Source organism: Xiphophorus hellerii, chromosome 1, assembly GCF_003331165.1.
Source record: "Xiphophorus hellerii strain 12219 chromosome 1, Xiphophorus_hellerii-4.1, whole genome shotgun sequence".
In the NCBI taxonomy this organism is placed as follows: Eukaryota; Metazoa; Chordata; class Actinopteri; order Cyprinodontiformes; family Poeciliidae; genus Xiphophorus; species Xiphophorus hellerii.
Window position 1 is genome coordinate 15,015,262 of NC_045672.1, and position 18,599 is coordinate 15,033,860.

An 18,599-nucleotide genomic window follows, 5' to 3' on the forward strand; every position below is an offset into this window, starting at 1 on the left:
TGCGGAGCGCCGACGCATGTTCAGACCAAGGGCCGCAGAATGGAGCTGCTTCCTGAATCTTACACTTTTTATAAATCAGCTCTAAATGCAAAGTGTCGACATATAAAATATATTTCTCTTTTTGCCACTAGGTGTTGTTTTCCCTTCACTACATTAGAACATGTTACACAAGTCTTAACAAAATCAATGTCTGCTCTGTAGTTTCAAATGTGTGACAAAATTGTGGGGAAAAAAATCATCCTACTGATTATCCATCACACAGCAAACACATTTTAAAAATGTGATTAATTAAAACAAGTTTAATATAAGATTATATTGCCTCCCCTACCAGATGATCTTCCCAGGAAGCGTCCTCCACAAATCTACAAGCCTCCTACTGCTGAGATGCTGGCCTACTTGGACTTCAGTGTGTCTACCACAGGCATGTTGACTGGAGTCAAGGTAAATAAAACATAACATTCCTTAAAGTTACGGTTTGTAGCAGCAAATGTTTCTGTGAATAAAAAAACTTACATTTTTAAAAAGCTAAAGGTGATTGAGGATGTATTTGAATGAGGCTTAAAGGTTTAAAATAAGAAGTAGGAATCTATGTGATGTGAACTCATTGTTTGTTTGACTGACTGCAGCGCTGGCCTAAAGCCTGATGTTCTGTTGTTTTCAATAAATTATGTGATCAGAACTGTGTAAATTTTAACATAGCAATCCAAAAAGCATCTGGTGGATTTTCAGCACCCTCAACATTCAGTTTGAGGATACTGAAAGGGTTTTCCGCTGATGATTCTTCTATGTTGGCCCTACAATATCCGTCTGTTTCCACACAGTAGAGCAGCATCTTCGATTTTACCAGATTTTAGCAATGCTTCAGTTTTTTCCTTGTTGTTTAAATGTTCTGTTAAAATTATGATGGTCCTAATTTTGGCACAAATGGAGGAGAAAATGTCAAGCCTTGCCCTTCCCTCATAAACATGTGTTGAAGAGAAAATTATGTTTATTTAATCTAGAAGTTTCTGACAGGAAATGAGACCAACATGTTAAAAGATGATTTTAAAAGTCTGATTTTATGTTTTTAAAAGTTGCTTTTACCCCATTTCTATAATCAATTGAAAAATCTTCATTGGCATTACTGTTATAACTGTGTTTATAATCATTGAGGAGCTTTTATTATTGTTCCCTGGTACTTGATTTATTTCTTTGGTTAAATCACCCTAATCCTAGACGCCTTCAGATTTCCTAAAGGTTACTTTTAATCCTAACCTCCCGGGTGAATTGATAATTAACTGAATACATTAGCCTAGTCGTATTGTATTATATATATATATATATATATATATATATATATATATATATATATATATATATATATATATATATATATATATATATATAAAGCCACATAAAGCCATATAAAGTTGAGCAGAGTGTGAGAAATCAGTAAATCCTCCAGGAAGCTTTGCTTGGTGCTGTTGGCCTTGTTGCAAGAATGAAAATGTTTTAACAAACCAAACTTCACCTTCATCTGTTTCGCTGTGAATTTCTTTAGATGTCTCACGCGGCCATCAGCACTCTTTGCCGCTCCATCAAGCTGCAGTGTGAGCTTTACTCCTCACGCCAAATAGCCATCTGCCTGGACCCGTACTGCGGCCTGGGCTTTGTCCTGTGGTGCCTCTCCAGGTACACACACACACACACACACACACACACCCCCACACACACACACAAAATACGTTGCTCTGTCTTTAAAAATATCTCCTATGAATGGTTCCACCGGTGCTGCAGCTGATCCGTTTTTTTTTCTTCTTTTTGTCTCAGTGTTTACTCAGGTCACCAGTCTATCCTTATTCCTCCGCTGGAGCTGGAGACCTCGCTGCCTGTGTGGCTGAGCACGCTCAGTCAGTACAAGATCAGAGACACCTTCTGCTCCTACTCCGTCATGGAGCTGTGCACCAAAGGCCTCGGCACGCAGAGCGAGATGCTGAAGGTCAGTGTCGCTATCAACCTGAGCGACAGAGGACGCTTTCACAGATGTGTTTACTGTACGTTTATAGCTGATTGGGTTTGTAAATGTCAGAGGTAGGAGGACTAGAATAGTTTGGGGGGAAAAAAACATTTGTATTTAATCTTTTAAAAACTGTTTTATGTGCAAAATAGCTGAAACATTTTTATACTCAGTGTAAATTATCGATTATTTTAATTTCTGAAAAGGACAGACAGCTAAAACATATGTTAAAAATTCACACTATAAACCTAGATGATAAAAAGAAAAATTAGCACAGAAAAAATTGCATTCACACAGTGTAGATCTGAACATGCAACCCGAGTAGGTAAGGCACACATTAAGAACAAATGTAAATTAAGAGCATTGAAACAGCAACAGCGATTACCCATTAACAGTTTTCTTTCAGACTGTTTATCTCTGTCTGACATTTTCAGCCATGTTGTTCTTAGCGTAAGCACAGAGATACGGAAAAAAAAGATATGATCTGTTGTTCTTGTGGTTTCATGCAGGAAGTTGGTGAGCATGCATAAAATGGGTCACGTCTTCAGCCATTATAAAAAAAAAATCTTTGTCAAGTCTACATGAGTGTAGAAGCCCAGAAGTGCCACAAAAAAACTTAAATGGTTTTAAATGTCTCATCCATTGACTCCAGAAACAAGTACTTAGGTAAATTATATATTGGTGTTAGTCCAATAATTGACAAATATCATTTAATTGATTTATTTCATCTGTCAGTCTTAATTATCAGTTAGTGGGCGGGGCCAACAATACTCTGTTCAATGAAACTGATCAGAAGTTGCCATGCAAGTTAATCAATCACAAGCTCAATCTGTTCGAGACACTGGACTAAAATACACATATGATAAATGTGTAAAATATAATTAAATACAATTTTATCATATACTGGCTTAACAATTTAGTTAATGAATTTAAAATGTATTTAATTACTCATTTTATAAATTATTCCAACATTTAAACAATTATAGCTAAATGTATTAAATTAATAAATTATTAATTATTTAATTTTGATTAAAACAGGGACGTAATTCATTCCTTTATTTTTATTTTATGCTTTCTGGCACTAATTGATAATTGGCCATGGCAAAATTTAAAGTATTTCTAAAAATAAGTTCCTCTCACAGGAACAAGAGGCAGGAAAAAAAACTCAGTTTTGCATAAATAACCATCTTAGTGAACACTGGTTTTGAGTCCAAATATGACATTTTGAAATAGAAAACTTGTTATATTCTTGCATACAGGGTGCTATTTTTGTTTTTCTATTTTTTTTTGCCTGTGTTGCTCGCCGTGCGCCAGCCTCTGTCTACACCCTGTCGTGAGCTGTGTGTGTGTTTCAGGCTCGGGGTCTCAACCTGTCATGTGTGCGAAGCTGTGTGGTGGTGGCTGAGGAGCGACCCCGCCTGGCGCTCTCGCAGTCCTTCTCCAAGCTATTCAAAGACCTGGGCCTGTCGCCTCGGGCCGTCAGCACCGCCTTTGGCTCCAGGGTCAATCTGGCCATCGGCCTGCAGGTGAGCTCCATGCTGCATTACCAAACTCTTTAGCTCTTTAGTTTGAGCCACTGAGCTGAGGTATTTCCTTCTGTTTCTCTAGGGGACTTCTGGACCAGATCCCTCCACCGTTTATGTTGACATGAAGTCCCTGCGTCACGACAGGTGAGACCAAACGACTCGAAAATGACGCTCATGCTGTAAACAAATGTAAACTTTATATTTCTTTTGTTTGTTTTCAGAGTGCGACTGGTTGAAAAAGGAGCGCCACAGAGTCTTCCGCTCATGGAGTCAGGCACTGTGAGTGTTTACTGATGAGTAAACTCTTTTCAGTGAGACGCCTATGTGTTTCCTTCAGAGTTCAGTACGTCTTGTGTTTTCCTTCTCAGATCCTGCCAGGAGTCAGAGTCATCATAGTTAACCCAGAGACCAGGGGCCCGCTGGGAGACTCGCATCTTGGAGAGGTGAGTTAGCCGAGAATCTTAAGAGGAAACCCCTACATTTTCTCTTAAATTGGTTTCAGATTCACAAACTGAAATTTACAAGTCATTTAAAATGAGACATGATACTAAAAGAAGCCCCCCAGACATGTTCTAGTGATGACGCCCCCCACCCCGCCGTGTGTTTGTGCAGATCTGGGTGAACTCCCCTCACAGCGCCAGCGGGTATTACACCATCTACGGAGAGGAGAGTCTGCAGGCGGATCATTTCAACACCAAACTCAGCTTTGGGGACCCCCAGACCCTCTGGTCCAGGACGGGATACCTGGGCTTCATCAAGAGAACGGAGCTGCTGGACGCGAGCGGAGGTGAGATGACCTTTGATGAAAGTGGCGTTTTGCTATTTGTTTTCCTATAGCTGAGATGGAGAGAGGAGTTTACACAATTTTTAACGGATGTTTAAGTTATTTTACTTTCCAGCCAGAAATGACGTTTAACCAAACTCACGGTCAACTGTTCCAGATCGCCATGATGCCTTGTTTGTTGTTGGCTCTCTGGATGAAACTTTGGAGTTAAGGGGGCTGCGCTATCACCCCATCGACATCGAGACGTCTGTGTCCCGAGCTCACCGCAGCATCGCAGAGAGGTGAGGGTTTCATGCTGATTAGCTTTTAACTACAGCAGCAAACTGACTTCTCTCTCTTATCTTTAGTCACATTGATTCCTACAATAGTATCTTCACAGGCCTCCTCACTGAAACCAGGAAGATAGAGACGTCACCCTGGTTTTAACGCCATCTCATTGGCTCCCTGTAGATAAGAAAATAGATATTTTCTTTACCCTTATTTGACCAGATTAAAAAAAACAAAAAAACATTGAGATTAAAACCCTCCTTTTCAAGAGAGCTCTGGCGAAGAAGTAGCAACAAATACAACACACACAAAAAAAACTAAACACTGTTGTTGGTCTATGAATCACCAAATAGCTTAGCACCAAAATATGTTAGAGATCTTTCCAGACCAATCAGGGCTTCCGGGTTCTGATCTACTTTGCATCCACAGAACCAGAACCAAACATGGAGAAGCAGCATTCAGTTTTCCTGCTAAACAAATCTGGAACAAACTTCCAGAAAGCTGCAAAATTGCCGAAACACAGAGTTCCTTTAAATTAAACCTTAAAACCCACCTGACCACTGATCATTATATCTGCTTGAGGATTGTGTTTGTTTTTCTGCGCAGCGCTGTGTTTACATGGACCAACCTGCTGGTGGTGGTGGCAGAGCTCAGCGGCTCCGAGCAGGAGGCCCTGGACCTGGTGCCGCTCGTCACCAACGTGGTCCTGGAGGAGCACCACCTCATCGTCGGGGTGGTCGTCATCGTGGACCCCGGGGTGATCCCCATCAACTCCAGGGGGGAGAAGCAGAGGATGCACCTGCGGGACTCCTTCCTGGCAGACCAACTGGACCCCATCTACGTGGCCTACAACATGTGAACAGCGGTCAGAAACCGATGCAGAAAACTGAGCCAGGGTCAGAGAAGACCCCCAGGGACCTGAGGGGTGTGAACAGCAGCCGCAAACCCCCCTCCTTCTCCTCCACCATGTCAGCTTTCGGACACCTTTTAAAAGAGAAAGCCATGCGGGGGATGCAAGCACAGCGAAAGTGCTGTTACAGTGAAATGCTTCCCTTTCAGAAACTGATCCTGCTTTCATTCCACCTGCTCGATTGCTGCAGCCCAGGTTCGCCAAGACTTCTAAGAACGAGGGCGAAATGTTTGGTCCTCCTCAGAGGAAATGTTCAGAAAGTTGATCTTCATCTGCTGTCTGAAGCTCGTTTCTCCCTAACCAATCCTAAATCATGTTTTTTTTTTATTTTTACACATTTTTTAAATAACATACTCCCTTCAAAGACAGAAGACTCTTAATCGTTTAATTCCTTTTGTTCATTTGTTTGTCTTTTTGTTTTTTTTTTAACCTCCATACTCTTAAAGACAGGGGGCGCACTGGAACTTCCTCCACCTTTTGCACGTCTTTGCACGTCTGGCTCCATGTCCTGCCTCAAAAGGAGACCCCACTGCCCACATCTGCTGCTGCTGCTGCTGCCACCGCTGCTGCTGCTGCTTCCACAGGAGCAAATCCACATCAGTATTAAAAGGGAAAAAAAAGAAGAAAAGTGCCACCAGCAAGTCCCGTTTCGGCTCTGTGACTCCCCACCAGGTGCACCGCAGCTCTCACCTCCACACCCGTTCCGCTTCAGCCCGCAGGAACGAACGTCGGCCTTCGCTCATTGCAAAATGTCCTAAAATACACTTGAATTACATTTGTGTGTGGAAAAAATAAAACCCCAAACATTCCCTCACTCACAAACCTGGATTAGAGAAAATAAAACGGATTTCTTGTTTTTCAGTGTGCAAGGACTTGCTGAGTTAAGATAGAATAACTGTGATTGTCTAAGAAGTTTTTTTTTGTTGTTTTTTTTTTTTTTAACTTTGAAGCGCCTGTTTTTTGTGGGATTTTCAGATGTTTCTGACATTTAGGTGTGCATGCTTTTTGGAAGTGCAGCAGATGTCTGCATACAGGCTAGTAGAAGAAAAATAAACAGACATAAGCCACCAGGTCATAAGCAGAGCCAACATGAGGAGCAGAGTTAAAGATTTTAGCTGCAGTTTGGGCCTCTTATTAGCCACAATGCTAATGATGTTTACTGGAAACTCTCTTAGAAATCTGCAGCCAGAGAAAGGATCAAAACAGTCTGAGGAAAAATATGTGGACATTAAAGATCGACTTCTTCCTGCTCATCACATGAGCATCACATGTCATGTGTTAATTCCTACTTTACATCATGCTTAGCTTGTTCCAGCTGTGGCTACTTATGAGAGGCACAAACCAGCTTACAAATCATCACATTTTCATGACACGTGATTTCCATTTTCCGTTTTAGTTACCATCTAGTTTTTCTCGAGGTGCAGATTTGAGCCATGACCGGTCAAACCTGAGCGCAGAGGCGAATCTGAAATCCCAGCAGCTTTCACTCGCAGTCCATAAATAACGTGTAGATGATCAGAAGGCAGGGTAGTGCCTTTTACCTCTGAGACATTTCTGATTTATAAACTATTGAATTTTAAAAGAGAACAACATGCGAGGAGTGTGGAGAAAACTTTTGCCTTATTAAAAACCTGTGGAGCTTCTACATGATTTTATTTAGTGTTTTTAAGGAGTTTTGTTTTTGCCTTTGAAAGCACATTAACATCTCTTTTCTTCAGAAAGAGGGGTGTCTTGTTCTGGTTGACCTTATTTTCAAGTCTCTTTTTTTAAAAAATTTAAAAATCTGAATTGATATTTAAACCAAATCCTTCCAAATGTCTGTAACACTGAGGGGGGAACAAAAATAGGAGCAAATCCCTATGAAACCTGCATTTAAAAATGGCAGAAGACTTCTTTAAAGGAAAAAGTACAATAGATAAGGGTTAAAAATGTCTGTATACTGTATTTTAGGAGTGAGATACTGTATTACTAGTGTTACTGTGTACATGGCGATGGAGTCTGTAGATAAAAACTTGACTGATCTTTCATACTTGACCGGGTTTCTTTCTGCATTGCGTGTTAAATGACGTCTCATTGAAAAAGACAGGGAACAGAAACAATGTGCACTTTCCCAATATCATTTGACTTATGTGAGTGTGTCCTTGAGAGAGAGGGTGTGTGTGTGTGTGTGTGTGGGTGGGTGTGTGTGTGTGTGTGTCTAACAGTGATATTTGGCTTTTAAGGTGCAACAAGATTCATCTTCTGTAAGAATCCCAAACGATTGAATATTTAAAAAAACTTTTTTTTTTTTTTTTTTGTAAATGTCGCCTCCACTGTATTTTTACTCTTTCCATCCACGTTTGGGATTTAATATATTTTTAGGGGTTTAATTGATGTTTCCCCCTCTGATGCATTTTTCATCCGAAGCTGTTTGATTTCTAAAGCAGCGACACAACCACAGACCACTTTTCACCGAGGACATGTACGCGAGCCAGTCATTTGGTTACTCATGAATAACTGTGTGATAATTGCTTTGTCGCCACTGTTTCACTCCAACGACTTTTAATAAAGTTTTATAATTTCATGTTGGCCTTCAAGCCTTTTCAATAGACCTTGGTGCTATTCAATAAGGTGCCGTACACAGACTTATATCCGTCAACGTCATTGCAAAAAGGTTTCATCCTGGATGTCCTTGTTGGTCTGGAAGTAAACATTTCCGTTTGAGGTCCTAAAGACTTTCACTTTGCCAGAGCTTACGTTGTTTTTCATTGTCAGTTTTTATCAGCTCTTAAGATCTGATGCAAAAATCTCGACAGAAACAATGCAACCTGAAAATTCCCATTTCACACCTCCAAAGTTGTTCTAAGCACAAAATGTAGAGATGAGGCAAAGAAAAGGGATCATATCACACAAATAAAAAAAATAAAAAAAAAGAAAAACAGTCAAGGGTCCACTCTGTATACCTCAACAAACAGTCTGTCCACTATGCATTGTTGAGCTGCAGCAAAAACACATTCTGGACTAGTCAGTGGTGCGATAACCTCTAACATGTCTTATAAAAAATAAAAACACTGTCACTCTGTCATTGGATGTGTTTTATGTCGAATAAAATTGCTTTGTCAGACATTCTTCTGGCTTTTTTCTCTTCTATTCTGATGCGTCTGAAGAGCTTACTAAATACCGCCTTGCTACCACCAGGGGTCGCTGTTTCTGCTTCTTTATAAAGCAAACCAGAACCGCCACATTAAGCCAAGACGAGGTCGCTGCCAAGTGGGATTAATGAACTACAGATATTCACACTTAGCAAGGCTGATGTTTAAACTTAAATCACTTACGATTTTTGTTGCACTGTTTTAAATATTACGTTTTCATTATTTGCTGGTTCATTAAAAGCGCTTTAGGATGTGTTTAGCGGTTTAGGTCTGAGAAGCTCTAAGATTAGCACTTGAGAATGATGAATAAAAAGACGACAAAAAAAGAAAAAAAACATTTGGCAGTTTAGCTAACGGTTTAATCCATGGGTGTCCAGCTCCTGTCCTCAGTGGCCTCTGTCCTGCCGGTGTTAGATTTGTCTCTGCTCCAACACACCTGGATCAAATGGCTGAATTGAATGGCATAAACTTCTCCAGACGCCTGCTAATGAGGCATCATTTGACTACGTCAGAGCAGGGATGCTGTGTCTTGGTAGCTTTGTAGCTTTGTACTCCATTTACATGTTCAGATGATGAACTGAACCCTGCTGTTGTTTATAGCTTAACCTTGCTGTAAATGTCTTCACAACGTTGTCCCTGACCCGTCTGCTGTGTTCCTCGGTCTTCATGAAGGTGTTTTGTTCACTAATGTTCTCTAATAGACCACTGAGGCCTTCAAAGAGCATCTGAATTTTCACTGAGATTAAACGGGTGGACTACATTTACTTAATGCAGATAAACCCTAAATTAATCATAAACTCTGGCAGATGTAGGTTTAAAATAATCGTATAATCTTAACACATATTAAACATTATATAGATATACGTATATGGGGGAAATGCATATTTTTTTCTGTCTGTATAAATTATGTGCTATTTTCAGCTTGTCCATCACATAACATGAAAATGAAATGTGCAATCCTGATTGAGAGCTGTGATTGCACCCAATGGTGCGTCTGCTAAATACTGACTTGAAAGGAGTGAATATTTATGCAATCAACTATTTCATGTTGCACTTTTTTATAGAAATCAGTTTTCACCTTGACATTAAAAGATTTCCTTTGTAAATGTCTTAGTCAAAAAAGCTCGATTTTGTTGATCATTATTGCTTTGTAAAAAAGCATTAGGGGCGAGCAACCTTTTAAATCAGCCATAAATTATAAATGAACCAAAACTATTGAAACGTTTTCAAACATTTGTAAAATAAAGACAGCACGCACAGCTCATGTTTGCATAGTGGTTTAGTGATTCTGTCTTTTGCAACAAAAGAGTGACCGTCTCAGAACATTGTCAAGGCAGCAAATATCAGAACCGATATCAGCGTGCTGGAGAGCATGTGTGAAGAAGCTCTACCTTTCAGCTGATTTTCTATAAACCACTTTCCAAACGAGCTGGTTTTTGAGTAGACTCCTGGTCTGTGGGGGTGTCCACAATTCTCCCCGAAGCTCGTCACGCCTATTAGGTAGTATCTGTCGTCTTTCTCACTGTAGCACTGCAGTGGACTTCCACTGTCGCCCTGCACCACCATCAGGGTGTTACACTTGAGTAACTGAGCAGCTTTAATAACATACAAAAATGTAAAATAATCGCCCAACCTGACAAGTGTCAACTCCTCCAGAGAGCATTCCTGCACACAGCATGTTGTCTGTGATCAACCCGTTGTACCAGTGTCTCTGGTTGCATCTGACCGTCTCAATGAGCTCCAGCTCAGCCTCCTGCAGCATGTCCACTGCTCCACCTGCCAGACAACCCAACTGATCAACATGAAATAAGTGACTGCACAAATATTCAGCCCTTTTAAGTCAGTATTTAGTAGAGTCATTGTTAAGCGCTGTGTGGACGGGTCTCAGTCAGGTTTGCACATCTGAACGCTGAAATTGTACTCGTTTGTTTCTTGCTGAACTCTTTCAGCTCTGTCATGTTGCGTGGAAATCATGTGAGCAGCTCTCTCTTTTCAAATAAGCCACACACTCCCCATCAGATTGAGGCTGAGTCTTTGACTGGGCCACTTGAGAACATCAGACTTGTTATCTTTAAACCATCTCTGTGCAGCTTTTGCTTGATGCTTTGGGTTGTTGTCTTACCGGACATTAAATGTTCTCTGAAGCCGTAGTTCTCTTGCAGGTGGAAACTAATTGTTCTCCATATTTTCCTGTGTTCATTTTATCGTCTACCTTCATGGGGCTTCCAGGGCCTGATGCTGGGGAGCATTCCCTTGGTATTATGCTGCCGGCATGCTTGGGGATGGTGCGCTTGTGGTGACGTGCAGTGATTGAAGTCTGATTTCGGCAAGAAGAATGGAGGAAAACCGCCGTGTCCAGATGTGCAAACCTGACCGCCACGTACCCACACAGACTCCATGCTGTGATTGTAGCCAAAGCTGCATCTACTAAATACCTGTACTATATTAAATATCTATTAAGTCACTCATTTCATATGACCTATTTTTATTTAATAGTCTCTTTTTGCAGAAATTTGTTCTAACTTTGACATAAAAGGGTTTTATTGTCATTTATTTTTTGCCAATAAAAGTCAAATATGATCAGGAAAGCTCAATAACAGCAATAAAAAGGGTTAAACATCAAAGAACGTGGATGGATGGATGGATGGATGGATGGATGGATGGATGGGTGGGTGGGTGGATGGGTGGATGGATGAATGGATAGCCAGCTGCTCCACATATCAATAGGAGGCTGTCTAATTGTAAATATGACATGAACAGAAACTTTTATAGTCATATTTTATCATAAATTGATGCTTTTCTGCACACCCGAGGGAAGGGTTGCCATGGCACCAACCTTTGTAGTTGATGCTCCCCCAGCCGGTGATGAAGCAGTTGCTCAGGTTGAGGGCGACCTGGTGGTTCATGCTCATCGGAAAGCAACACGGCTGGACGTAATCTGTGAAGAAGATGGGGGTCTTGAGCAGCAGGAGCGCCACGTCGTTGTTGGATGTGTTGAAGTCGTAGTTCTCGTGTATGATGATGTTTTTGACGCTGCGTCTCTGGGAGTGAGGCCCAGGCCTGGACAGCGCTGTTATTCCCACCAACACGGTCAAGAAGCTGCTGTGCCATCTGAACAGAAAACCAAATTAATCCAACTCTCTGCTGATGACGTTGACAAAGATGCCATATCAAAGCGAACTTGGTTTCTCTGTGCTTGATTCTCTCTTCTTTTTTTTTCCTCTACCACTTTGTATTCTCTAGAGACCGAGTGAGATTTAGTTGGACTCACATGTAATTGTGGTAGCAGTGCGCTGCAGAGACGACCCACTTGCTGCTGACGATCGTCCCTCCACAGAAGTGCGTACCCAGGAACTGGATGCTGACCTGCCAGGGCCACGCTCCCTCAGTGGCATCTTGGCCACCAATTATCCGGGATGCCCCAGGCGGCCCTGCCAGTTTCCGCTTCCCACAGCCTGGTCAGCAAAATAATAATAATAATAAAAAGCTTCTGCATTAAAATAAAAACCACGTCATGTTTTAGATGAGATGTTGGTAAAAGTTTGACGTGAGTTTTTGAATGTGGGACTCAACCACAGAACAAAAGCAAAATATATTGTGAAGATGCTCAAGCTGGCAAGATGGTGTCTTTATCCAAATACTCTACCGATATTTGCTGAAAGGTCAACCAGAGAGGAAGAAGCCATCCAAAAAGCCAGATTACTGTTTGCAAACAGCGGCAAACACCTTCGTTTTTAGAGACATGTCCTGTGGGGCTAAAACTGGAGTAATTGCCTCTGGAGGAAAAAAATAGGAGAAACTTGCAAGCCTGAGAACATCTTCTTAACTGTGAAGAAAGCGGTGACTAGTCCACAATTTCCCACAATGCTTTAAGGAATTGTATAGTCTATAGTATTTTCTGAAAGTAAACTAAATTGTAAATAATGCCTATTTTAATTAATTATTTCAGTTTTATATCAAAAATCAAATTGAGTTGTTAATTGGGACCTTGTCTTATGCTCTCTTCCTTCGACAGGTTTTCTGCAGGATTGGGTTCGGAGGACCGAGATGGGCCGTGGGAGAAGGTTCATTTTGTCTTGGAAAAATGTTCTGGATCAATGTTCTGCTGAAAGACCCAGTGATGAACCATTTTTCTGCAAAAGTACACTATGTTTATTTTAATAAATATCCTGGGTTTTAAGTGTCTGACACAATCCTCTTAAATCAGATATTAACCAAATATTAAAATCATGAAACCCCCCCCCCCCCCCAAACAATCACAGATCCTCCACCAAACTTACCAGTGAGCACACACACCACAACGCACACACATCTAAAGTCCAGGGTTTCCCCCAGCCTGGCGGGCCACCAGGTTTTACTTGTGCCCCCACCAGGCTAAGAATTACTTAGTTATTTAAGTCCTTTTAAATGTCTGCATTTTTAAAAGACTTTATAGTTGGTGTTCAGGCGGTAATCTTCCAATCTTTCAATAACACACGATTACCAAGTGATATTTCCAAGTTTCCTGTCAACTTTAAGCATTTTTTAACTCAAAAACACGGCGGGCTGTTGGATGAATGACTGCCCTGACACCCAACCACCGGGCTTAGCAAGTTTTCTTGGGGAAACCTTGAAAGTCTTTGTAAAATTGATCACGCTTTACATACTTATATTTGCTAGAAGGTTAGAAAATCTCCTCCCAAACATATAAATAAAAACAGTTGAGGTGTAGAATGGTTGCTATGGAGACTTAGAGACCCAACAGGCCTCTGTCTTCTGCTATTTTCTAACAGCAAGCTTTGGCAATTGTGTTATTATTATCAGTATTTTAATTACTATTATTAATAAATTATTATTATGTGTGGTACCCAGATAAACTTGGGAATTTGTGCTGCCAGGAATTTAAAAGTAGTTCACTCTGTTTGACAGTTATACCCCGAGAAAACAAAAACGCATGGATTACTAATTAAATGTTCCCAGAAACTCAGATCAATGTGAAACAGTAATTATTTCTTGAGGTAAATCCCCCCCCTATTGACTTCATGAAGTAAAATTACAGGTTAGATAAAAATAAATAAGCAAATTTGTGTACACATTGTTACCTGGGGTCCCAAAATATATACACAACTGTCTGATGATGCATATGAACAATGGATCATCAGACAGAAGGAACTGAGTTGTTAATTGGGATCCTGTCCCAATTAACAACTCAGGAACACAGAATTGGAACAACTCTGTTTCTTTTTGGTTTTTCCTAAAACCAAAAAGAGCAAAGGTGCCATAACTCTGCACTTTTTTTTATTTATTTTTAAAGATAAGCTTTTAACCACATGACTTTCCAACCCGTTTTTAACTTACTCTGCTTTGAAGCTGCTGCGGCCAAACACAAGACGCTCAAAAACGGTAGCAAAAACTTCAGACCCATCATCAGTTTGAGCCTCTGGACTTTTTCTTTTCCTTTTTTTTTTTTTTTTAAAGACAAACCAAAACAATTTCTCCCGTGACGTCATAGTCACTTTAAACTGATTGGTGAAATCTTAAACTCGTTTTGCAGTACATTTCGTATTTTTCAGTAAGCAGAAAGTTTCATCCAGCTGAGTGAAAGCCACATTTCAGCACATTTGTTCAAATACAAGGTTTACTGAGTTTCATTTTATTTGTTTCATTAGTTACACCCTCTTATATAAATCTGAATTATATTCAATATAATTTATAAATTTACAAAATATATATTTTTTATTTCCTTTGAGCACGATCATGCAGTTGCCTGCCGTAAAACGGAAAGCCCAGAAACAATAATTCCTGCGCTGAACTCGGCTCGCACTGAGTCAACCCGTTCAGTCAGATGGACATTAAAAAAAAAAGAAGAGCTTTCGTGTCTCCTGATCGGGATAATCAGTCGCGCTGTGGGGTTTTGCAGGAGCTGCAGGCCTGAATGACCTTTAGGATTTCTACTCCGAGGCGGACTCCCCGACACTCCCTCACATTCTGCTGAGAGTCATCAATTATGCAGGGAAGCTGCTGCTCGCACTGAGGGGGGAAGATAGCGGCAACAATATGGCGACAACCGCAGTTTCTCCTCAACCTTTCCCCACATCTGCAGTCCTGCACCGACTCACCGGATTCACTGTAACCGTCGCATAAGTGAGTATCGTTCATATTTCCAGCGGGTTTGGGATGAATCGTGGCTGAAAGGTGGGGTTTTTTGTTCCTTCAGTGGGCTGAATGTCGCAGCGCCGCTCGCTGCTCCGCGTCTTCTCTTTTTTTTAATATATTTATATTTTTGGGGGGAGCGGGAAGGAAGAGGGTGTCAGCGCCTTCTGACAAATCTGCCATCTGGATTAGAGCAAAGGGAAGATTTATATTTATGTCTCATTTTGTGTGGATTATGCGGAAACGTTGGAACCCGTCGAACAGTTTGATAAAAGAAGAAAAAAAAAAGGATTTCTAAGTGAGGTTTGGTTTGGTTCAGGGCGCAGCCTGCATTGAAAATCTGCAATTTTCTTGCATCCTTTTTGTTGTTGTTTCACTCTTGAGAGTCCAGGATGATGCATTCGAAGCAGAAGGCTTTCAGAGGAAGGATGTGTAAGTATAGCCATGACAGTGAAGAAATGCCCGATCCTCCAGGTGATCTTAGCGTGGCAGTGACCGTCCACTGCTGATCTAACTGGATGTCTTCATGCTTCAAAACTGTATGTGCTGCTTTATTTTTTTCCCCCCCGGTTTCGCTTTAACTCTCCGCGCTGTGTTTTTGCACACACACGGACGCTTATTGATTTGGCAGTCGACATGGCTCCTCGGGTGTGGTGCAGATGCTCTGCGCGCAAAAACGCACAGAATGTACCGAGGGAGGAAAAAACCCCCCAACAACATCGCACTTGATGCATTTCACCACCGCGTATCTCCCAGTTTGTTGGGAGTGATTTATTTTTTTTGGGGGGGGAAACATAGGAGGAAACGCGCAAGTCTGGCGAACCCGTGTCTCCCAGCGTGACATTTGCAACATACAAACCACCCACTGCAGCAGTGCTGCTTCGGCCGCTTTGGTTGGAGCGGGCCACTTCTCTGCGCAGTATCACCTCCAGCTCAGAGGCGGACCAGGACTTTTCCTGTTTGATGAAATGTTTAGCATAATGACAGGTGATGGCCACTCGGGGCCCATCTTCTGCCTGATCGGGGTTTTTTAGCAAACACTTTCTTCAATGCGGTTTGCCAGTATCAGCGAAAACACGCCCAGGATGCGATCGGATAACCCAGCTTGGATGACTCAGGTTAAATTCAAGGATAAATCTTAGCCTGCAGATTGATACTTAGGAAGCGTAAGTTTTATTTTAATTAAATCTGATTTGCCCACTCAGCCTCTACCCCTCTGTTTCCAAAGCACCCCGCGTTTACGCATTCACGCGCGCCTCGCACGTGTTTGTGCGCGTGCGTTGGCGCGGTGCTGAAGCGGACAGCGCCAGCAGAGCAGCAGCAGAAGGTTCCGGGGTCCATTTTATAAAAACGCTCGCCTCGGTGTGCACTGCGCGCCTGTCTGCCTTCTCTCCTCTCCCTGCGTGTATTGGGTTCGTTTCTTTGCTCCCTTTCATCCCAGGTCGGACGGATTCAGGTGTTTTTTTCAGCTTCACACGTCGAGCATTTGCAATTAGAGAGCGTTATGCAAGAGGGGAGCAGGAGAGTGACGGGCCTTGTGTTTCAGATATGGCTGACGGTCCTGTTCAGGCTTTATCCACCTTCCCTTAATCACAAGCTGAAGCATACAAGTGCTTCGTCGTTTTGGTAACATCAGAAAGTTCATATGTTTCAGCAATTAATGCCAAAAAGGGAAGCTCGTGTCATATGTCTTAATTGATTATGACTTACAGTTTCTAGAGTATTACATGAGAATAATAATAAAAAAAATGCTTTTAATAATAAATAAATATTATTCTAATATGGCCTAAAGACTGCTGACCTGATAGTGGTCCAGCAGACAGTCATATCATCAACAAACGGTTATTTATATAATGTTTTACAATACCCAAAAGATGACCAAAGGGCTTTACGGAAAAAATAAAACAGAAGTAAACAAGAAATCGCGACAAGTAAACTGAAAGCATGTAGTCGCAATGCTGCTAGTTATTAAAATGTATTTAATTCCGTATGTTTTAAGTCCAGACAGAGTCCTGAGTCTACAACAGTGGGTTAACTGGTGGGTAGCAGGTTCCACTGATTTCATCACTGGCAAAAAAGAGCGATCTTTAGCCACAAAAGGACATTACTAAAGAAGTTTGATGTTCACAAAGTGCTACTTAATAATTGAAGTGTGGCAGAATTAGGGACTCAAACATTAGGGAGAAGAACAGCTTTGTTGTTCTCAAGAGTTTGGAGGAGATTCAGAAAGACTGCAGCTGGAGTCAGATGTGTCCTACAACCTTCTGATTCCTGATCCAGAAACAAGGCGTCTTATCTGGGCTGAGGAAAAGAGGACCTGCTTGTTGTTCAGTGGACCAGAAGTCCTTCTCAGATGAAAGTAAAAGTTTGCCTTTTAGTTTTAAGTCCAGATCCCAGAAACTGGAGGCAGTGTGGAGAGGAACAGAATCCAAGCTGCTTAAGGTTCAACGTGACGTTTCCACAGTCAGTGACGATTTAGGAAGCCATGTTTTTCTGCTGATGTTGGTCTATTGTATTTGATCAAGTTGAATGCCATCTTCCAGGAAGCTTTACAGCACTCCATACTTCCTCCTGCTAACAATTTTTATGGAGATCCTGATTTCATTTACAGTAGGACTTGTTCACATTGCCAAAAAACAACAAAAACATTAAAAACCCCACCAAAATCTGGTTTATAGAATCTGTGGAGTATCATCAAGCTGAACACCAGACCCAACGATGCACACCAGCTGAAAGTCGATGTTAAAGTAACTAAGACTTTCTTAACATCTGAGCAGAAAAACAGATCTTCTCCATGCCATGCTCCATTCATGTAGTAAGGTATGTAAAATGAGGCCAAACCAAGTATTGAGTCCATATACTACATGGGCATACATCTCAATTCTTTTTTATTAAAAATCTTTTTAGGATTAAAAATCCTTCTTTATCTATAAGTATGTTTTATGCAGAACTCCTCAAGTAGCCTCGCTGTACCTTCACCCGGTTCCAATTCTATTAAAAAATCTACTAATAAGCAAATTTTGCTTTCCAATTATTAATTAAAAAATAATCAACAGATCAGCCCTACACTGTAATGATGTTAAGTCAAGCAGGAAGTGCTGAACCTTTCACATATTGATGTTAGAAATATATTTTAGCTGCAGATGCATCCTTTCCTATAAATGATCACTAGAAACAAGGAATTTAATTATTTATTTGCATTTCCTTATGTACTTCTATGTGGTAATTGAAAAATATGCAGAATGTGGAATTAACCAATTAATTGCTAGAATAATTGATTCCTAAAATAATCGTTAGCTGCAGCCCTGCATCACTGTGTGGTTTAGTTTGTAGAGAGGATCATCAGGACTTACCTTCCCTCCATCCAGAACATAAACATGCTTGGAGTCAGAAAAAGGGCAGCTAACATCCCTGCAGATCCCACACATGCTGGATTCAACCTGTTTAGACTTTTTCCTTCAGATCAACACAACGAAGCGCTACCATAGAGGCAGCTTTCCCCCCCCAAGCTGAGCTACTCTGCTGTGAAACGAAATAATAAGATCTGCATCTGCACCAATTGATTTTAAAAATAAGAAAAAATATGGGAATATATCTGTTTAATTTTCCTAGCATGTATTTCAGGTTTCTCCTTTCTCTTTCCTTCCCCAGCAGCTTGAGCAGGTGTCCTGATACAAGAAGCCATGTCAGAGAAAATAAACCTGAGTCATGCAGCTATTAGGCCTTTCTGTTAACACTTCCACAGCTCTTAAAAGAAATCATAACGAGTGAAACCAGGGACACTGCAGAGCCTCCTGTCCTCCTCAAAAAAAAAAAAGTAGAAATCCTGATTAGTCGTGTGTTTCTGCTGCAT

General features: G+C 41.1%; 3 protein-coding genes across 12 annotated transcripts in view; 2 read left to right on the forward strand and 1 right to left on the reverse strand.

Moving 5' to 3' along the window:
- Positions 1 to 8,590, forward strand: part of dip2ba (disco-interacting protein 2 homolog Ba) — a 51,702-nt gene extending 43,112 nt beyond the window's left edge. The window contains exons 30-39 of one of the 2 annotated variants that reach the window (XM_032573548.1): positions 332 to 441; positions 1,541 to 1,671; positions 1,810 to 1,978; positions 3,352 to 3,522; positions 3,605 to 3,666; positions 3,744 to 3,801; positions 3,891 to 3,965; positions 4,135 to 4,309; positions 4,464 to 4,587; positions 5,180 to 8,590. In XM_032573548.1, coding sequence (XP_032429439.1) covers positions 332 to 441; positions 1,541 to 1,671; positions 1,810 to 1,978; positions 3,352 to 3,522; positions 3,605 to 3,666; positions 3,744 to 3,801; positions 3,891 to 3,965; positions 4,135 to 4,309; positions 4,464 to 4,587; positions 5,180 to 5,432 — 1,328 coding nt within the window. In that variant the 3' untranslated portion in view covers positions 5,433 to 8,590. The remainder of the gene's footprint in view (positions 1 to 331; positions 442 to 1,540; positions 1,672 to 1,809; positions 1,979 to 3,351; positions 3,523 to 3,604; positions 3,667 to 3,743; positions 3,802 to 3,890; positions 3,966 to 4,134; positions 4,310 to 4,463; positions 4,588 to 5,179) is intronic. The other variant, XM_032573557.1, reaches the window with a different exon arrangement.
- A 1,285-nt stretch (positions 8,591 to 9,875) lies between these two features.
- Positions 9,876 to 14,229, reverse strand: LOC116726771 (acrosin). Its single transcript, XM_032573658.1, has 5 exons — positions 13,952 to 14,229; positions 11,886 to 12,069; positions 11,451 to 11,725; positions 10,248 to 10,390; positions 9,876 to 10,168 (listed from the first exon to the last, which is right to left on the reverse strand). The coding sequence occupies exons 1-5, from the start codon at positions 14,019 to 14,021 to the stop codon at positions 9,932 to 9,934; spliced, it is 909 nt and encodes a 302-aa protein (XP_032429549.1). The 5' UTR covers positions 14,022 to 14,229; the 3' UTR covers positions 9,876 to 9,931.
- Positions 14,230 to 14,514: 285 nt separating this feature from the next.
- Positions 14,515 to 18,599, forward strand: part of scn8aa (sodium channel, voltage gated, type VIII, alpha subunit a) — a 58,168-nt gene continuing 54,083 nt past the window's right edge. For 7 of the 9 annotated variants that reach the window (XM_032573588.1, XM_032573617.1, XM_032573646.1 and 4 more), the window contains exon 1: positions 14,515 to 14,737. The gene's annotated coding sequence lies outside the window, so the exon portion shown is untranslated. Of the gene's footprint in view, positions 14,738 to 14,903; positions 15,179 to 15,893; positions 15,913 to 18,599 lie in introns of those variants that run through there. The other 2 variants (XM_032573594.1, XM_032573602.1) reach the window with 2 other exon arrangements.